The sequence below is a fragment of the Uloborus diversus genome, chromosome 2 (genome assembly GCF_026930045.1).
Source record: "Uloborus diversus isolate 005 chromosome 2, Udiv.v.3.1, whole genome shotgun sequence".
NCBI classification, from domain to species: Eukaryota; Metazoa; Arthropoda; class Arachnida; order Araneae; family Uloboridae; genus Uloborus; species Uloborus diversus.
The window spans coordinates 174,820,385-174,839,980 of record NC_072732.1 but is presented as its reverse complement, the minus strand read 5'-3'; the positions used below and the strand labels follow the sequence as shown (position 1 = coordinate 174,839,980).

General features: G+C 31.8%; 1 protein-coding gene across 1 annotated transcript in view; it reads right to left on the bottom strand.

The window, feature by feature from the left end:
- Window positions 1-19,596, bottom strand: part of LOC129216665 (collagen alpha-1(XVIII) chain-like) — a 67,358-nt gene that overhangs the window by 12,495 nt on the left and 35,267 nt on the right. The window contains exons 17-21 of the mRNA XM_054850882.1: window positions 16,954-16,995; window positions 15,090-15,205; window positions 12,929-13,057; window positions 11,454-11,492; window positions 1,811-1,879 (exon numbers count right to left, since the gene is read on the bottom strand). Of these exons, the coding sequence (XP_054706857.1) occupies window positions 1,811-1,879; window positions 11,454-11,492; window positions 12,929-13,057; window positions 15,090-15,205; window positions 16,954-16,995 (395 nt within the window). The remainder of the gene's footprint in view (window positions 1-1,810; window positions 1,880-11,453; window positions 11,493-12,928; window positions 13,058-15,089; window positions 15,206-16,953; window positions 16,996-19,596) is intronic.

The following is a 19,596-nucleotide window of genomic DNA, read 5'->3' as shown; positions in this document are numbered from 1 at the left end:
ATTATTGGTTCTATTTATACCTCATGAGATAAAACTTAAGCAGTTAATGTGTGTCGTGAAGCGCCATTCATTTATTACGTAAGGATGATTTTGGCAATTTTTGACCCAACTCGTCCTAAGTAAGGATACGTAAGATTTTTCAAACCCCTCCCCCCTGTTCTTATGTAATATTCCATTTCTTTTCACAAAATAATAAAATTTTGTTAGAAAAGGATCAGTTAGACTAAAACTCCCGGTTTCATGTAAATCAAAAATTTTTATTTTTCAAATTATATTATATGATGCGATAGTAATTTAAAAAAAAAAAAAAAAAAACATGCCGTGACTAGTGCAATTCTTTCATTATATTTTAAAATATTCTTTTTTTTTTTTTGTAAAATAAGTACAAAACAGCTCATCCTAATACGTTTTTTACCTTCCAGAAGCAAATGAAGTATGATCTCCTCCCAAACCACTTGACCGCGGGATTTCTAATATAAAATATCGACTTGGAAAATATTACGTAAGAATGTTTTTTCCCCTCCCTCCTCCAAAGTAAGGGTATGTAGAGATTTTTGTAACCCCCTCCCGCTCGGGACCCTTATGTAATTAATGAATGGCCCCTAAAGACACATGATAGAAGTGAAACTTTTATCGTTTCTTCGTTTTCCATTCTGAATACTGTCACTTCACCCGCATGTTTTTCCTCTCACGCCATTCTTGCTCTTTCTCTGTCTGTCTAAGCACATTCATAACAAAATTGTACATTAATTGTCTATTAATTGTTTTTTAACTGTGTTTTTGTTAAATTTAACAACAATACTAACTTTATAATTACTATTATGTTCCATTGTTTTTTGCAACAATTGAGGCAATGAGAATCAAAGGGATGCAAGTGGACTATTTCAAGTTTCGAGTAAAACGCGTTTAAAGATCAGACCTTAGGTAGGCTTTTATTGAAATTTTTTTCTAAATCATGCTGTACAGCAGCACCTACCAGCGCTAATAGTACAATCTCTTGCCCCAAGACAGAGGGGAGGTTCACCAACCATTTGTACTGCGTCTCTCCAAATTTTTAATTTTGCCACTTGCATCCCTATGCTTCTCCCTACCTCAATTAATAAGCTGAAACATTTTAAGTTTATATTACTCTTGTTTTTTATTGTTTTGGCAACCGTTAAAAAGGCAAGCAAAGTGGTTGTGGATCAGAATTTTAAAGCCCTAGCAAAAAGAGATTCACTTGAAAAACAAATAAAATTCATGTACCGACCTGGTTTAACCAAAACGCTTCATTTTTAGTGGGGGAGGGGGGGGGTACAGTTCGATTTAAGTACACTTCGTACTAAAGAAGCATGGCCTGAGATTTAAGTAAACTTTCTTCCAATGTCGTCTGTACGTGAACACTGCTTCGATAATGACAGTATTCGAACTGAAAATGCGAAGAACAACAATATGTAAATTGCCTAGATGGCGTAGCTATTTCTTCTAGTTCAATATAAGGATTTAGAAATTTGTTGTTAGTTGATAGAAAGATAGTGTAAATGATGTAATGCCGGATCAGATGTTTACTTAAGTTTGTTGATCAGCTCAGTGAGTTTCTTTTTTAGTTTTGTATGTAATATAAACCAATAAATGGTTTTTTTATCTATACATATGTCTCTTGCTCTACCACACTCTGTTATTACCAGATAATTTTTTTCGTTTGGTGAATTGACAAGAAAATGTTAATGCAAAAATACTATTTTGAGTTCAGACTTTTTTCACAGAAAGTTTCACATAACAATACATTAAAGACATTTAAAAGAAAGTTCCCCATGCTGAAACTACTCACCCTGGGTGCACTGTCCGTTTTCATGCTTCCTACAGGTGGATTAAGAGGTGCTGGAGTTGTGGACGTCGTCTGAGAATAAAAATACAAAGTATGAACAAAGCTGGAATTTAACAAGAACTTTTGACTTTTCATAATTGTGTAACTTTTATGCAAAACCAGTCATGTATAATTAAAAATGCGATTGCTATTTTTTTCTCAAACTTTATTATCTTAGCAAAAATAGTTAATTTGTGAAACAAACTTAAAAATTCATCTTTCACTTGTTTTTCTTTGACACGCGATTTCAGAGCTGAGCCATCTTATCACCGTTTATGTCTATTGGTGTAACTATTATGATGTGGATTAAGGATTCCAGAAATTGAACAAAAAATTACTGTATTTGATTTTTTTAAACATAAATGTGCTATTGTAGTTTTATTCAACTCTCAACAACGCTGTTGCCTATTAATTATCATTTTTCGACAGTAGAAAACATTATTCATAGTAGTTTAATATTTAATTCCGACAACTAGTTACAAAGACTAGTTCTATTTTACTTATTTAGTTATATGTTCTTACTATTTTTTTTAAATAAATTTCAAACCAAAATACTTTTATTTTACAATTACAGTTAAGTTTTAAGGAAATTTTTACTTTTTCTCAAAACTATGAAGTTAAGCAGCGTTTAAGTTTAAACTGAAAATTCACTGATTTTTATAATTCGCATAATACTTACAAAAATAACGTTAAATGTTAGCAAAAAAGAACCGTAATGTTTCTAAATTTTGTTCCATGTTAATGTACTTCTTTACAAGTAAATCGACATTTAAAATCGGCATCCCAATTTTAATTTTTCGGCTTTCAACTCCATCAATAAAATATCTGTCTGTGTAACATTCGAGTCAGTGTCAAAGTTAAGCAAAGCAAGCAACGGCAAGTTGCGAATCTGCTGTTGCGGGTTTGATACTTAGTGATAAAAAATGCTCTGCCGGTTATACAATTCAAACAACTACGTGAAACTGTTCCGTAAATGGCCTCCCAGAGAGCGAGAATCAGCTACTTGGGAGAAAAAGCAAGTGTCGGCGAGGACTAGAAGTCCATGCCCCACACATGCAGTAGCAAACTGATCGTTGTCAGCAGAAATATAGGTTGCAGATAAAGATGCGTCCATCTGATGTCCAATAAAACACTGATTACGAGTGTTTAGAAAATGGTTACTATCAAGTTTATGGGATGCCTTTCTCTGATTTAAATAGCTCGGGAAGTGGCTCTTTGTTTTTGGTGCTGAAGTCCCGTGGCGGACATGTTTGGTCCACTGTCGGGTTACAGAAAAGAAGTTAACTACATACCTTACTTTTGTCGGATGTCTTTTCATCCATAAGCTCATTTCTTTTGTATTGAAGAAGGCGTTCCTGTAACGCCGAAACACATATCTGCAGTAATATGCAATTTGTGATATTTGACGCTGTTATTTCATTAGGACCGCGGAGTCGGAAGAAAAATAATAGACTCCAACTCTAGGAATTTTAAAGCGTCCAACTCCGATTCTCGACTTTAAATCTTTCACCTAAAAATCAGTCCAATTTCGACTTCCTGGAAGAACTGCAGATTTGGAGGGGTCTCTAGTAATATATTTTGCTCTTTAGCTCGATGCTTGAATTGATTTGAACCTAAGATTTTCTGTTAAAATCGAAATCCTAAAGTTCGTGAATAAGAAAGAAAAAACATGCAAATCAAAAAGACGTAACCATGGCAACGCCAAATAAAACATATTGGAATAGGAGGAAAAACTATACTTTGGGTTAGAAATTGGCTTACTGGTAGGAAGCAAAGAGTAGTTGTGAGAGGAAATCATTCTAATTGGAGTGATGTTTTAAGTGGGGTTCCTCAGGGATCAGTTTTAGGGCCTCTTTTGTTTATTATATTTATGAATGACATCAATGAAAATATTTCTGGAAGCATGAATTGTTTTGCTGACGATGTAAAAGTTATGGGGATTGTCGAAAATGAAGAACAAGTAAAACAGCTGCAAGAGGATTTAGATCATATTACTAAGTGGGCAGATAAATGGGGTATGGCAGTTAATGTAGGGAAATGTCAAGTGCTACACTTAGGTCATGGAAATAAGCGTATGAGATATCGTTTACAGGGTTCAGTCATAAATCAGGCAGAAAATGTTATGGATCTGGGTGTCTTTATAAATCAGGACTTCAAGTTTAGTCAACAGTGCAGTATTGCAGTAACAAAGCCAACAAAATGCTTGGGTTCATCAATAGATCTATTTCAAACAAATCTAAGAAAGTTCTTCTGCCTTTATATAGGAGTTTAGTAAGACCTCATTTGGAGTATGCTGTTCAGTTTTGGTCGCCTTATCTGAAGAAAGATATTTTTGTATTGGAAAGGGTTCAAAGAAGGGTAACTAAATTAGTAAGGGGACTCTCAGATTTAGATTATGATACCAGACTTAATAGGCTTAACATGTATAGCCTGGAGCAAAGGAGAGTCAGAGGGGACATGATTCAGTTATTTAAATTTATCAAAATGAAAGATGTAAATGGATTAAATTTTTGCGGGGAAAGCAGGACAAGGGGTCATTGTTTTAAGCTATTTAAATCTCAGGCTAACTTGGAAATCAGGAAAAACTACTACTTTAGCAGGGTCGTGGGCACTTGGAATAGCTTACCGGAAGAGGCGGTAATGAGCAAGGGAGTGGATAGCTTTAAGAGGGCCATTGATCTTCATTGGGGACTAATTAATTAACTAGGACCAGCCTAGCTGGACCCAGAGCCTGTTGCTGGTCGTCACATTTGTATTTGTATTTGTATTTGTAAAATGACTGAAATCGGCTACGACTCTTGAAGTTTAAGACTTCGACTCCGCAGTCTTGGTTTTAACTATGAAATAAGGATTGTTATTGTGATTTGTTTTTATTTTCTAAGTTTCAATTTATTTATTTTATTTTTGGAAACGGGGGTGGGGGGTGGGAATAGAGTCTTTTACATTTCAACAGAAAGAGAGCTGTGCGGACGGTTTTTTTTAATGATGAAAATTATTTATTTGGACAAGTTCGCAGAACTGTTTACTACGTTTCGAAGGATTATTTATAAATGGTTTATTTCATTATTTCTTTTAACTTCTTGTGTTTCCCTATTTACACTCTGATTTTAAATTTTAATCATAGTGTTGCGAAGAAACTTCGCATTCCTTGAGATACCCAGACAGTTCACAAACTGCAAAATTCATGGCACAAATAAATACACATTTGCTCTTATCTTATGATTAAGGATAAGTTGTGAATAACTGCTTGGTTTCAAGTATTGCATACATTTTTTTTTCTAACATTCCATCAAATTTCATAAAAATTATTTGAAATACTATTTTATAAAACACTAGCACTTTTTTTGAATAATAAACATTGTGAATGACTAGTGCCAGTGGTTGGAAAAACTACATTTTTTTTGGTAGCGAACTACAACTACAACTACTTTTTTCAAAACGTAGCAACTACAAACTACTTTTGAAATGTAGTCGTACATTTCAAAACTTCGCTACTTTCCAAAAAATAAGTAAATACAAAGCATACACAATAGGTTGCCCCTCAAAAAATGAAAGTCAATTTTTCAAGTCGCATACACTCTTGTATTTTTCCTCTTGTGTTAAAACAATCATGAAAAAAAGTTTCATATAATTCGCACAACGGTAACCCGTGCCGACTTGCACCTGAAAGTGTAAAACCGTACTTGTATGCTAGGCCAAATCGAAAAAAAAAAAACTTTTTTAGAAACTCGAAATTTCTGTAGCTAAAACGCTGCCCCTGTACCCAACACCCCACATGTACCACAAGAACAGTTATTAAAATTTAAAAAAAATTAGATATGCCACACTTGACCTAAAATTTATAACTTTATTTAAAAAATTGTTTTTTCTTACTTTTTCAGTTATCTTTCAAAAAATTACATATAAATTTAAATAGAATATCAAGTTCAAAAATTACTGGCGAACATATTTACAGATCAACAATTACAAACGAATAATAAAAAAAATATATATTTTAAATGAAAAATTTAACTTAACCTGGAAAAAATCAATATCTTTGAGTACTATGTGGAAGACTTAAAAATTGCAGGAAAGCGAAAATTTCTTTTTAACGCTAATTATCTACTTTTCTACTTTACTGTTTATATTTTTTAGCTTCATAATTTTATAAAATCTTACATATCTGATAATATGTATCAAAACCTTAATTTTTTGTAGAAAACTATAAATGTTAGGCCACGTGTGGGATATCTAAATGGTTTTTAATTTGAATAAAGATTTTTGTGGTGCATATGTGGGGTGTAGGAGCAACGTTTTATCAACAGAAATGTTGAGTTTCTAAAAAAACATTTTATTTTACTTTGGTCTAGCATTATGCAAGTGCTGGTTCACACTTTCAGACATAATCGGCACTTGTTGCCGTTGTTCAAATTATATGATTTTTTTTTTTGACGTAAAAGGATAAAATATAAGAGAGTGGTGCGACTTAAAAAATCAACATTCGATTTTTTTTTTTGGGGGGGGGACACCCTAATATACAAACACACCGTAAGAGGATTGTACAAAAAAAAAATTGATAAATTAGCTCATCAGAAGACACTAAGAAAAATGTCCGTTATCATACTCTCATACACTGTAATGCTCGCATTTATTGCAAGTCCTCCAAAACAGTTCAATTTCATCCTTTTCTATAATAGTTTCAGTAGCTTCTTTTTATTTGGTGAATACTGTCGAAAATTTAAGCCTCACTAAAATATTTTTGTTTCTCAATCTTCGATCTGTTCATATAAAATTCACCAAATTTTCAACTCGCGAAATCACCGATATCTTCATTTTCGCGAAAATAAGTGCGTTTTTGAATATAAATATTGGTGAAATAAAGAAAATTACGACGCCAAACAAACTAATGGCGTCGAACAGATAGAACGTATGGCGTAAAAATGAAATGCCTGAGGTCAGCTCGTATTTTTATGAGTCTTATTTCTCATTGCATTCGCTGATGTACTTGTGTAAAATTTGCGCCAGTCAAATTCATTTGAAACTTGATTTTTTTTTTTTTCAGTTTAGTTAAAAATAGTTTCCAGAAATCGCTACAAACTACTATTTTTTTGTAGTTAACTACTCACTACACTACTTTTTTTAAAAAGTAGTGCGCTAAAATACAAACTACTCAAAAATGTAGCTACTACAGTAGCGTCTCTACTTGTAGCGCGCTACTTCCAACCACTGACTAGTGCTAATAACAAACATTATGAATAATAAAATACATTATACGCATATGACTTTGTTCTGATGCACATTCCCGAAAAACAAAGTTGAACGAAGTTGAGACTTTTTGCTCTCAGTGAATTTTTTCTAAGCAATTTGAAATCTTTCCTTTCCGTTACAGTTCCGATCGTTCTACAAAAAAAAAAAAAAAAAAAAAAACAGTTTCTTTTTTATCTGTGTATTATCAGTGGCTGTAAACAAATTTTCATATGACTGTTTTCAACCACTTTATATGAATTAATAAATCTAACATTAAAATTCAACCCAATCTATTTATTTAACAAAATTGGTTTGATAAATCAAGATGGAAAAAAACAACAACAATTATTCTATTGACGGAAGCACGTGGTTAAACATGGCCGCAAAAGTAAGAACCTGGTTTTCAACTTTGAACGAGATATCACAACTTCACTCTCAGGTAAAGCTTTCTTCATTTAGATAACGCTCCATTCCCATCGTGACTTCGTAGTAAGTCACTGATGACGTATTTAAGACATTCTTACTAAAATTGGAGCGCAAAAAAGCTTTTTTTTTTTTGTTATTATTCATTTGCTACTTCAGAAGAAGAGATATCTTCATTTCCTTCCAACAGAGGGAAATTGTGCCATTAAGTAGCTTTTATCTCCAAATCCTTTTATCTCTGAAAATTATTAGCAAGAACATTGAGATGACGTCACAAATCAAAATATTTTACTTTAAAAAAATAAAAATAAATAAAAAAGAAAAAAATCGAGAAAGTGATTAAAAGTAAATAATGGAATGCTCTACTTCATTTTTTCTGAAGAAAATGAATGTTTGAAATTATAAAAAAAAATTATAGTTTTATCCTTAGTAATCTTCCTATAAAATCTACTAGACCAGATGTTTCTATTTCTAAGGACGTCTAGTATGTAATGCACAGCTAATTTATTTCAAAGCAATGTATAAAAGAAAAAAAAGTACAATGTGAAAAATAGCGCGATTAAAACCAAATCCAGTGAAATTGCATACCAGTTAATGCCCATTTCGTTACTAAAACAATTTATTACGCGCAGATTAAGAAGTCATTTAATAATTTCTTAATTCAGTTACAACATTCTTAATTCATTTAAAATTCCCACCTCGGCTAAAAGTGTCATAAATAATTTGACATATAATCTCTATATTACGATCTGCTTTCGAGATTTACGAGTGAAATCATAGGAAAAAAAAAAGCAATTTGGATGAAAGTTAATTTGTGTGCTTACGCAGCCTTTTACACGATCCAACCAACGAAGTAAATCAAAGTGAATTACAACTGAAAATATTCGACGGAGAAAATAGGAAAAAGAATGTCATGAAAGAATTCCTTGAAAAAAAATGTGATATATGATTTGAGTTTCTACTACCGTGGTCAAAATGGGAATTAAAAATAAATGCTACAATGACAAACCACACAATATATAAGAAGCCTGATGACATAATTTCACTTTTGCTCAAGCCATCAATGAACTCTTACGATCTCAAAGCTTAGTTGATTTGGTTTTTCAAGGAATTGATTTTATTCTTTTATTTTACTCTACACGTGTCTCTCAGGTCGTTAATAAAAGGTAGTACTCATCAGTACACCTGTTGAAAATCGTGCAAACTTATTTAATGATCAGATAAAGAGTGATTGGGGATTTGAATATGTTTTATTAATTGATGTTATCATTTGAGAACTTTATCGAACACTCAGATTACATTTATAAATATGTTCTAAAATTACAAGTTAGTGTTTAAAACCAATCTTTCTAAACACGAGTTTATATTTTCTCATTATTTTGCCGTTTGTCATAACATTACGACAATTGAGGCAATTGGAAAAGTCAAATTTGAAGTTTAACAACAATAAAAATATAACAATGATAACATTGTAGCCATTACGGTATTTTACAATATCTCTTAAAATTACTTTTGATCTAATACATATTAGTCAAACGTCACAAAATCGTACATAAGACATAGATTTTTTAAATCAAAAACAAGAATTTCACCAGTGAAATGAACTTCTAGTCACTTTGGAGGAAACACGTTTCAACTATAGTAACTAAATTTGTTTTACTACAGGGAGTTTCCATTTTTGCACAAAATCCTGAAGTACTGAGAATTTTTAGTTAAAAATCATAGAAACGAAGTTCAATAGTAAATTGCGAACAGAGCACTAATTTCATATTTGTACATTGCATTTAATACACTCGATTGTTACGATATAAGGCCATCCCACAAAAAACTCGCCATGTGGTACAGCACGAGACAGCTCATATATTTCATTGAAAAGTAACAGGTTTAGAGGGCAATGAACAAAATTTTTTACTTAATAAATCACACAATGTTTGTTTCTTACTCAACAAAATTTTGTTCATTACCCTTTTAAATTATTATTTCGTGATTTATCTACGTTATTTCGTGATTGAAATATATGAGCTGTCATGTGCAGGACAAATTGTCCGTTAATCCGTGGATTGCCAAATACCTTACTTTATAAAAAAAAATATGATCTCAGTATTAGGTAGATAAATTGTAAGAAAATTCCGAAACGCCACAGATTAGTTTCGGTCATTGTTCCAGGATTTCGCAGGCTTTCGTCAATTTTCTGTGAAAGTCAAGTATCTTTGTCAAAAAGGTTCCTGAATTGCTACAAATTTCTCTCACAAATGCAAACTTCTCACTGTCGTAAAAAAAGCTTTTAGCTACCGGTTTAAAGATTAACTAAGCGTATTTATTAAAAGTATTGGCTTCAGTTTGATTTCAGCTAGTCTAGATTGACTTATCTCCCAATAAGAGCGAAGTATAAGTCTCAGGATTCCGTACTTTGCAAGAATAGCTGGCAAGAGCGATCCTTGGTACTAACTTACAATTCTGTCTTAGTTTTGGCCATGGTTGCAATATTGCTTTAGGAGATCCTTGTTAATCGGGAAGGTGCCAAGCTATTATTTAAAACCTATTAAAAGGTTGCAAAGACATGACTGACTTTTACCGGGATATTTCTGAATTCTTCTGAAAAATTACAAGATAATTTCTGGAAGGATACTGACTATTTGCGGAAAACGTTCTTGTTTTTAGCAAGATATGTTACTGCGGAAATTGGGTGCATTAGCTGCCCATTGTTTTCCAGGAGCGTCGCTGAATTGCTTTTACAGTGCAATGGCCAACTTCCGGAATAAGAGTTTTGCAATAAACCGTTTTTACAGATATGCTATTTATACAATATGAACAAGTCAGCTGCGTAATTACTACTGAAATAATAAGCCTTTTGTTTTCTTAAAGAATGGCAATTTTGTTGATTATTTAAAACTTAAGACCTAATTGCATCTGGCTTAAATAACATCGCAGATTGACATTCCTTTCCTTTAGCCCACGTGGTTTCATTTTGCGGAATTTTACAGATCTAGTTTGCTGAGATGCTTCGAGTAGTGCTGATGATTGAAAAGAGTCAGTTAAATTAAAGAAGTGAAGTCATTCCTACTTCAACTTCAATTTATCATCAGAACCTTTAAAAATTGTACAAAATACGTTATTACCACTGAATTCAAAACGTTTCCAAATATGTCCATAATCTTTTGCAAGTTATGAAGAAATGCACATTGAAGATTTTATCCATCATATTTTCAATTAAAACTGTAGTTTCCTCCAACTAAAATTACGCTATGTGAAACGAATATAAAGGGAAGTTTAGTCACATAAAATAATTGTCCATTGAAAACTTAGAAAATGGAGCATTCACAAAATGAGAGTAATTTATAATTTGCAAAATTTTAAATACGATTTTCATTACAAAAAAAAAAAAAAAAATCCTGCTATGTTCCATTTCAAAGTTTGTGCGGGAATGCTTATTAAAATTTAAATGTTGGTTAATATTTTCAAAATATCTTTCAAGGCTTTAAAGATTAGTTTTAATAGCGTATTGTGTTATTAATTTTACTATGCGGTAGTGTGCAGAAGTTTTATTCGTAGGTTCTTAGTGAACTGAAAAGACCGACTTTTATGAAAGTTGAACCATCTGATGAAGAAAAAGAGCGGAAATATATCTGTTCATTTCGCAATGCAATAGAGTTTCAGTGGAAACTATTATGTCGTGATTACAATGAGAGTGATATAAGTCATTCGAATATAGTTTGACTAAATGAAGGTTTTGTAAAAAACATCTGCAAAAAAAAATCTAGACTGCATATGTTTTAACATCAAGAGTAAGACTTCTTTTTAAGATTGTTACTTTTTTTTTTTTTGAAAGGTGTGTTTTATTTTTATGAATAAACTTTTATAATAAGTTACTTGATACTTTCTTTTACGGTGCCTCAATTTGTTATTATTTTAAAGAAGTTCGGGCTTAAAATAATCGTAACTCTATCAGTATATTTACCGTTGTTGTTGCAGATGGAAGAGGAACTAAAGAACCAAGCTGAAAAAAATACAAAAAATTCTTTAGTGTTACAAATCAATTGAAACTTTTAGCTAATAAATTCTAAAATTGATAAAAATTATAAAAAACCTGAGAATGTTTCGGTACAGAATAAAAATTATACGAAATTTCATCAAAAATCATAAAATGATTTCTAATCACGCAGTAACGTACTGCTTGAAGACTATATGCATAAATATTTTTTATATTATTTAATGAAACTAATTTCATCTAGTATATGGAGGCATTACTTTAAAAAGCAATTTCTCATTTTGAGCATGGCAGCAGATACGATTTTTGTGCGTAGCACGGCAGTATTGCAGGAATAATTTCCAGATTGATATTTTTGCAGTTGGGTAATTTCAAGCTAATGATACCTTTTTTCGACTGAACCGAAAATCTTGGTGAGCCGCAAGCAGCTGTCCATTTTATTTCACCATAGTGATTTCAAATTTAAGAAACGGTTATAGTGCAATTGGCACTGTTAATTCATTTTTTTTGTCTATTCTGTATTAAATATTAGTTCGTTACGCATGCAAATTGCTTTCACGTTATGTGATAACACACTAAACACATTTTGTGAGAAAATTATTTCTACACCTCTTTTGCATTAAATATATTATTTGCATAAAGATTTATGAGCTAATTTTTACTTAATAGGCATAAATCTAAATGCCTGTCGAAACGATGCAAATGTCGATAAATATGGGTTTTAACTTACTTAAAATGTCTACATAATTTTTCCTCGCTAATTAATCGGCTTTGTTCTTTTTAACCGTAGGCCGAAATTGTTCTAAATATGAATTTGTTCCGCTCTTTCGAATTAAACTAAAATTGAAACGATGTAATAATTATTTCGATTAGAAAGTTTCACTTTTGGCTCAAAAAATTGAATTTCGAATAAAAATATTACTATTCATCGAATATTTTTCGAATTGGTCTATAAACCTTTCCACCACTAACCTACACCAACTGAAAATTCCAACGAAGTCGGTCCGGTAGCTTCCGAGTTTACCCCGGACATATCGTCGCCTCAGAGCAACTGTAATATATCTTAGTGTTATTTCGGCGGATTATGTATCTTACTGTTGCTCTAAGGCGACGATATATATTTGGAGTGTGACTTTTATTTATATAAAAATTAAAGGAACGAACTACCTATACCCTATTTCTGCCGTTTTATGCAATGAATTACCGAAACTAATGTATGATATAAGAATATTTAAAATTGTTTTAAAGCAGCAAGGTCATTTTCCCTTCTGTGAGTAATAGTCCGTTACGATGGAACTGCCTACTAGAGATATTTGAAATTTTCACTCGACTTCAGCCTCATACACAAGGCATTTTTTCTGAATAAGATTATAATAGGTTTAGTACTTTCAGTACTACTGTTTATTAACTGAAAAAAAAAAAGAATACAGTACAAAAACACTTACCGCCACATATTGCCAGCCACCACTGACACGCACCAATAGAGTTTCTTCGTCTAAAACAAAACCTAAAGTACCCAGAGGGCTCGTTTCTGAAACTCGAAGAAGTGAATCAACATTTTTTAGAGTCACAGCCTGAAATTCATAAAAAATGATTGAAAAATCACTTTAAAACTTAACTACCTTTTTTGTTTCCATATTTTTTATATTTTCTAAAGTAAAACGTAACTTTGAATTTCATGATCAATTACTTGATTATGATATACGAATGCTTGGTGATTTCAACGTTAGCCACCTAACAGGGGCCAAAATTTGGGTGGGATGGCGAGATTCCCGCCGAAATGTTACAGTGAAAAAAAAATCACTTGTTAGCAATTCTTAAACATTCTGGAAAAAAAATACAAATCATCAAAGACAAACTTTTTCAATGGGGAAATACACTGAACACTAAATAGTCAAATAATATTGACATTCCCTCCCCCCCTCCCAGGTATAGTGACGGCATACAATTATAAAGATCAGGAGGAAGGCCTCCCTTACACTGGAAAAATCGAATTGCATCCCAAACTCTGATAAATACATTTTCAAGAAAAAATTGCTACCATGTTAAGAACATATGTTTTAAACTTCATTGTAAATACGTAGCACCAAATCCCGTGCTAAATCAGTTTCATTTGGATCAGAAGAATCTAGCCCAGAAGAGGAAAAAAAAAGAAATAAATAAAAATATGAATAAATAAATATAACTAAATGATTGAATAAAGATAAACTAATAAGTTTCCACAAATAAATAAATAAATAAATAAATAAATATATATATATATATATATATATATATATATATATTCACCATCCAGCTGGTTCACCCTCTTACGCCATTCACCTTTCTGTGCAAGCAGCCACCTACGGCGGCTGTTTGGCTAACTTGTCATTTACCTTTTTATTTCAAGTATGCCGCCTTCGGCGGCTATCTACCTTTACGATCTATCTCTAAATTTTCTTATCCATCTCTACTTATTTTAACCTCCCGGCCATTTCCTAATAAAAACAAACATCACTCAAAAAACTGATTTTTTTAAAAATTTAAATAGAACAAAAAAAAAAAAAAAAATCCCCGTAGTGTGCAAAAAGTAGCGTTTGACAAAGATGAACGTTTGACGTCATAAAATATAGAAGTAAGCTATATAGTAAAAAAAAAAAAAAGGATTAACATTGATGCGATTAAGATTCCATTGTAAATATCGAATCGAAATCCAAGTAGACGTCACAAGCATAAGAGATTGAAGAACGCTTTTTTTCGACCGATGCGTGAGGAGACATGATGTGTTCAGCATTAAAAAAATTGTAAAAAAAAAAACTATTGCGTATTTTCAAGAACTTTTTTCTTCTGAAGAGGGCGAAATGTTTTTACTACTACCAACTTAAATTTTAGAAATGAGGCTTTGATACTTCTCGCAGGATGATATTAGAAAAAAATAAAACTCAGGAAAAACTGCAAATTAAAGGTTTTTTCAAAAATTCGTAAAAAATACAAAAATTGCTCTGTCTTCAAATTTTTAATCATATTTAAAATTAAATTTCCTACCCTACAGTACAAAAAATATTTGTGTGGTGCGATTGGTTTGGGGTCTGTGAGGTAAAAAATACTAAAAAGTGCTAAAAATCACATAAAACATTAAATAACTTTTTTCCTAATCAAAATATCAAAAATCGAAGCCCGAGGTGCACATCTTCAGCAAAAACTGCACCTGTATACCAAATTTCATCTTTCTAGGCGTTACCGTTTTCCCGGGATGCGCGCCACACACACACAAACATCTTATTTTTTTTATATATATATATATATATATATATATATATATATATATATATATATATATATATATAAATATAATTACATTATTAAATTCAAATAAGTAAATAATTAAACATACAAATACAAATAAATAAAAAAAATGAATAAATAGTTAAGAACATAATTTCACTGAGCCAAGAGATCGCAACGTGGTAGTTTTAAGGAATAGTATTTGTTCATATTTATATGTTCTTGATGAACGGTGCATTGAACTGTGCCTGTATCTTGCAATAGAGTGCTGCATTGAAGGGAAGTGCGTTAATTAACGAGCAATAGTGCGATATGCGAAACATAATTGAAAGCATAACATACCCCAGGAACAACTGTCGGCTGACTTCTCTTGCTGTCTTCTGTAGGCAGCGGTCCTGATGGTCCTGGTGGTCCAGGGGGGCCTGGTGGTCCAGGAGGACCTTTCATCATTGGAAATCCTGTAAACATATTATTTTTTCTTTTTATGTTCTTCATGTAACTATTTCATCAACTATTATTTTAAAACAGTTGCAACAAGGTCAGAACAGTCTAACACGTATCGACAGGTGTACTTTAACCAACAAGTGTGTGCACAGAGTTTCGGGATAGACTTGTAGCCAAATATTTAGTTAAATTCGCTAAAAGTTCTAAGGATTCACCTTTTAGGAAAGATCTGAATCAGCGTGTCTATGTCTGATTTGAATCATAATGCCTGATTTATGTTTTGTGTTAAATGTTAGGCTGAACTTGCCAAGATGTTTATGTCGTCCAATTTATAGCATATAAGGCAGTGATAAGCAAGGGGATGTAAGTGCCAAAAATAAAAATTTGGAGACCACCAATAAAAATGGTAGGTGAGTGTCTGTGCTCTTGGGGCAAGACATATTACTAGTAACCCTGGTAAGTGCTACTACACATCATGATTTATAAAAACATTTCAATGAAAGCCTACCTAGGACGTTATCTTTAAACGCGTTTTACGAAAAACTTGAACATGTCCAGTTCACTTACATCCCTTTGGTTCTCACTGCCTCATATGATGGTATTCGAATTTGATTCTGGTTTTGCAAATGCATTCTTTTTTTAAACTTAAACCTAATCCATGAAACTAACAATTACAACGACCATCATTACAAGCAGGGTTTAATTTTTCACAAAAGAAGCGTGAAAGCCTCATAGTGTTTTGAATATAATTTCACACGACACTGCAACTGCTTGAACTGCGCGTAATGAGTAAAAATTCAAGCAACATTTAAAAGAAGTTGTCCAAGCCCATGTAAATTTCCTTGCAAGTTATGCATAACAATATCATGTGTATGACATTTATATGTCACATTAATTCGGAAAAAACAAGCAGCTCATTATACTTCTAGTTATATATACCTCTTAAAACGTTTGAACATGAGTTAAAATACTTATTCTATCAATTATACTTTAATCATTTAAATATTTTTCAATTAATTAAAAAAGTATCTCTTGATAATAGGTATGTTTATAAAGTTCATGTGGTAAATATACTTCAGTTTTCAAATCTTTTGTATTTTGCCCAATTTGGAACAATTAAGAAAACATCTACATATTTAAATTAATTTTAGCAAACTATATCATCAAAAATGTACAAATACCTGTATATAGTTATGAACATAGACCCAAGTACATCGTTAAAAGCAGATATTATGATTTTTTCATTCGAAAAAGTAATATGTTCCATTTTTTTTTATTTTGTGAACGTCTCTTATAGGGAAAAAGATATTACTCAAATGCAATTCTTGATTTTTTTTAACAACCCACTTTATTCATAATAATCTGTATTTTAAAATTCTGATCTCTGTTTTACCAGTAGAATACTGCTGTAGATACGTTGTCTTCTTACACATCCATGTTTCTTTTTCGATTTTTTTAAAATTGATGAATATCAGAGATTGAAAAACTTCCAATAGACACGATGAATAGTAAGGGTAATTGTCCTTAAATTGTTAGTTTTTGAGTAAATCTGATTTTATTTCTTTGTTTCAAAGCTTCGATGGTATATTTATTACGTTGTGCAAAAACATTATAAAACGGGGATTTTTCATGTTCTTTGCTTCTTGTAAGAACGGATTTACAACATTCTTTTTAATGTTTCAGGATTAGCACGTGCCTTATTAGAAAACAGAAATAAAAAAAGTTGTGAAAAGTGAAAGTGCAAGGGGTAATTTGTTCTTACCTTCTGACCGCATCAAAGATTTAAGGCCTTTGATGCCTCCACCTAAAAGCAACAGAAAACAATCACAATCATATCAAAGGCGTAATAAACATGGGGAAAATCATTTCACTCCCAGCAGAAATTTTCAAGAAACTTAAAACTGACATTCCGAAAAGTGAAAATTTTCAACGTGTAACTTTAAATAGCTGAAATGTTCGAATTTTGATGACAAATCGGATGAATCTGGAATTTTGCTAGTATTTCATGGTTTATGATTTAAAAACGTTTGCGGAGACACTAGTTCTTTGTTCGATGCTTTGCTGTTTTAGAGTGCCGGAGTTTTGCGTGTTTTCAAGAAACCAATATACAATCTTGCAGTGCGACTCAAAGGTTAAAAAAAAAGTGTTCTGGTGGTGAGAATAGCGTCAATAATAAATAGGACGTACTTTGAGCTTTAAATAATCCGGTACTTTTCTAGCAAGATGGGAGAATGTATTCTTTTACTCATTCTTGTTAAGTATTCATTGCATTAAAAACAGAAAATAAATTCAGAAAATTCGAACATCATTATATGTATTGATGAAAACAAGGTGCAATAAAATTATAATGCATTAAATAAAATTATTTCTGTATGTTTTTTAAAAATCGTCTTTAGAATTTTTTGCCCAATACCTTCTCCCCTCAAAGGGTCAATAGATTTTTCACCCCCCCCCCCCGCTGAAAGGAAAAAAAACTTTTATTTTCATTTTTATCAGGCACTGATGAGTGAGACGTAAAAACGATTCGAAAGTACTATCTGGAATCATAGATCCTACAAATAAGGGAGGAAAAGAAGTAAGAATGAAAGAAGAAAGAAAAGAAGAAAAATAAAAAACACGAGAGAAAAGAACTACACTTTAAGCTAAAATTAAATTTATACCTTTGTGCTGAAAAGTAAAAGATATTTGCACAACATTAATATACACGAATTTGTGGGAAGCTTGTTTCGCGGTTAGAAGGAATCCCTTTTTGAATGCAAAGGAAGTGAGCTTTATGGATGAAAAGGCAGCCCACTTTTGTCAGATATATTTTCATCCATAATTTCGCTTCTTTTTGATTGAAAAAGCAATGCCTTCTAATTCCGAAACACCTGCAGTTTCTTGAATGCTAGCGCCTATTAACGTTGTATTATTATCTTTAAAATTTTAAGTTACTTTTTTACTTAACTTTACTTAAAATACCAAGCTAAAAATTAAATACAATCGATTTGAAATTTGGAAATCCAAACGTTTTGCTTGCTATTAGAAGATAAGAAATGGCATTTTACAACACTTCGTCTTTGCTTAAAAATAAATTTGAAGAGTATATTGCCTAAAAACAAGAGCAGTATATTGAAAATCTGTGCAATATTCGGAAATGGTTCAACAGAATTAATAGCTTCACAAGTTCCTTCGCCAGAATTCATAAGATCCTGGAATGTACATATGAAGAGACAGATAGATCTACGAACCGCGAAAAACTTTTTATTCTCTCTCTCCCCCCACCCCCTTACGTCTGTAAAAAGCAAAAACCGAGCATTTCACGACCTTATCGTTTTTCTGAATCAAAATATTTTCATTGACTTGGGTGCTCGTTTCAGACATTGCAGAGAATATTTTTTCTTTCCTCTCTCTCTCTCTCTTTTACATTCCTTTCATCTGAGATGCAAAAGCAAAATATCACAGTACTCAAGCTTTCCCATTGTTGTTGAGTTGAAGTGAAATCAGTTTCATTCACTGTCAATCTGACAGAAAGTTTCAGCACTGCGTACATTAAAGTTGGTTGATTTCTCATTCACGGTGACATAAATTTTATCATGCGTCCGTCCAACCATGTGATATTTATCTAACATCTGTTGGATGTTATCGATACTTTCCCTCTAGAATGCAGTATTCCCAAAATATTTGTGCTCTAGTGCTGCCATCTACTAAACTTTCTACTCACTAACAATAATATTAGGAATGCTCCTTCTCTATTGGGACAAAAGTCTTCTGTAATCAAGATAAAGATAAATACATAAACAGTAGAAAAGTTGTTCAGTTGAGGAAAAAAAATTAAAAAAATAGAGTGAATAGATGCCAGGTTTTTTTTTTTTTTTTTGTGTGTGAGGTGGAACTTTTTTAAACGTTTTTCATGGTCACCCAAAGTCAACTTTTGGAAGCGGAAAAATTCTCCAACTACCAAATGAAATTTCGAATTTTACCGAATGATAAAATATAAGTATGCACACACACTTACATCTAATGAGAAGTAATATCAAGCATCAACAAAAATAAAATAAAATAAAATAAAATAAAAGCAAACAGCTATAGCTAAAATAACTTTTCTTTAGTGTTATTTCTACATTCTAATTCCTTCTAGTATATTGCACACTTTTATTAGAAATTAGAGAGCTAGATGTGTGTGTGTGGGTGTTTTTTTTTGCATCCTTTTGTATCTATTAGTATAGATACATTTATTTGGGAAAGCATAGCAAGAATTTTTTTCACATTTAATTCCATTAGTTTCAAGCCTCTAGTTAAAAAAAATAATAATACCGAAGAAATATGTGGATAAACAAACTGATATTAGTCCCTGCTTAATATTTCAAAAAAAGTAAAATATTTTAGCCCAATTTACATTTTAAGAAGCTAAACATGAAACTTT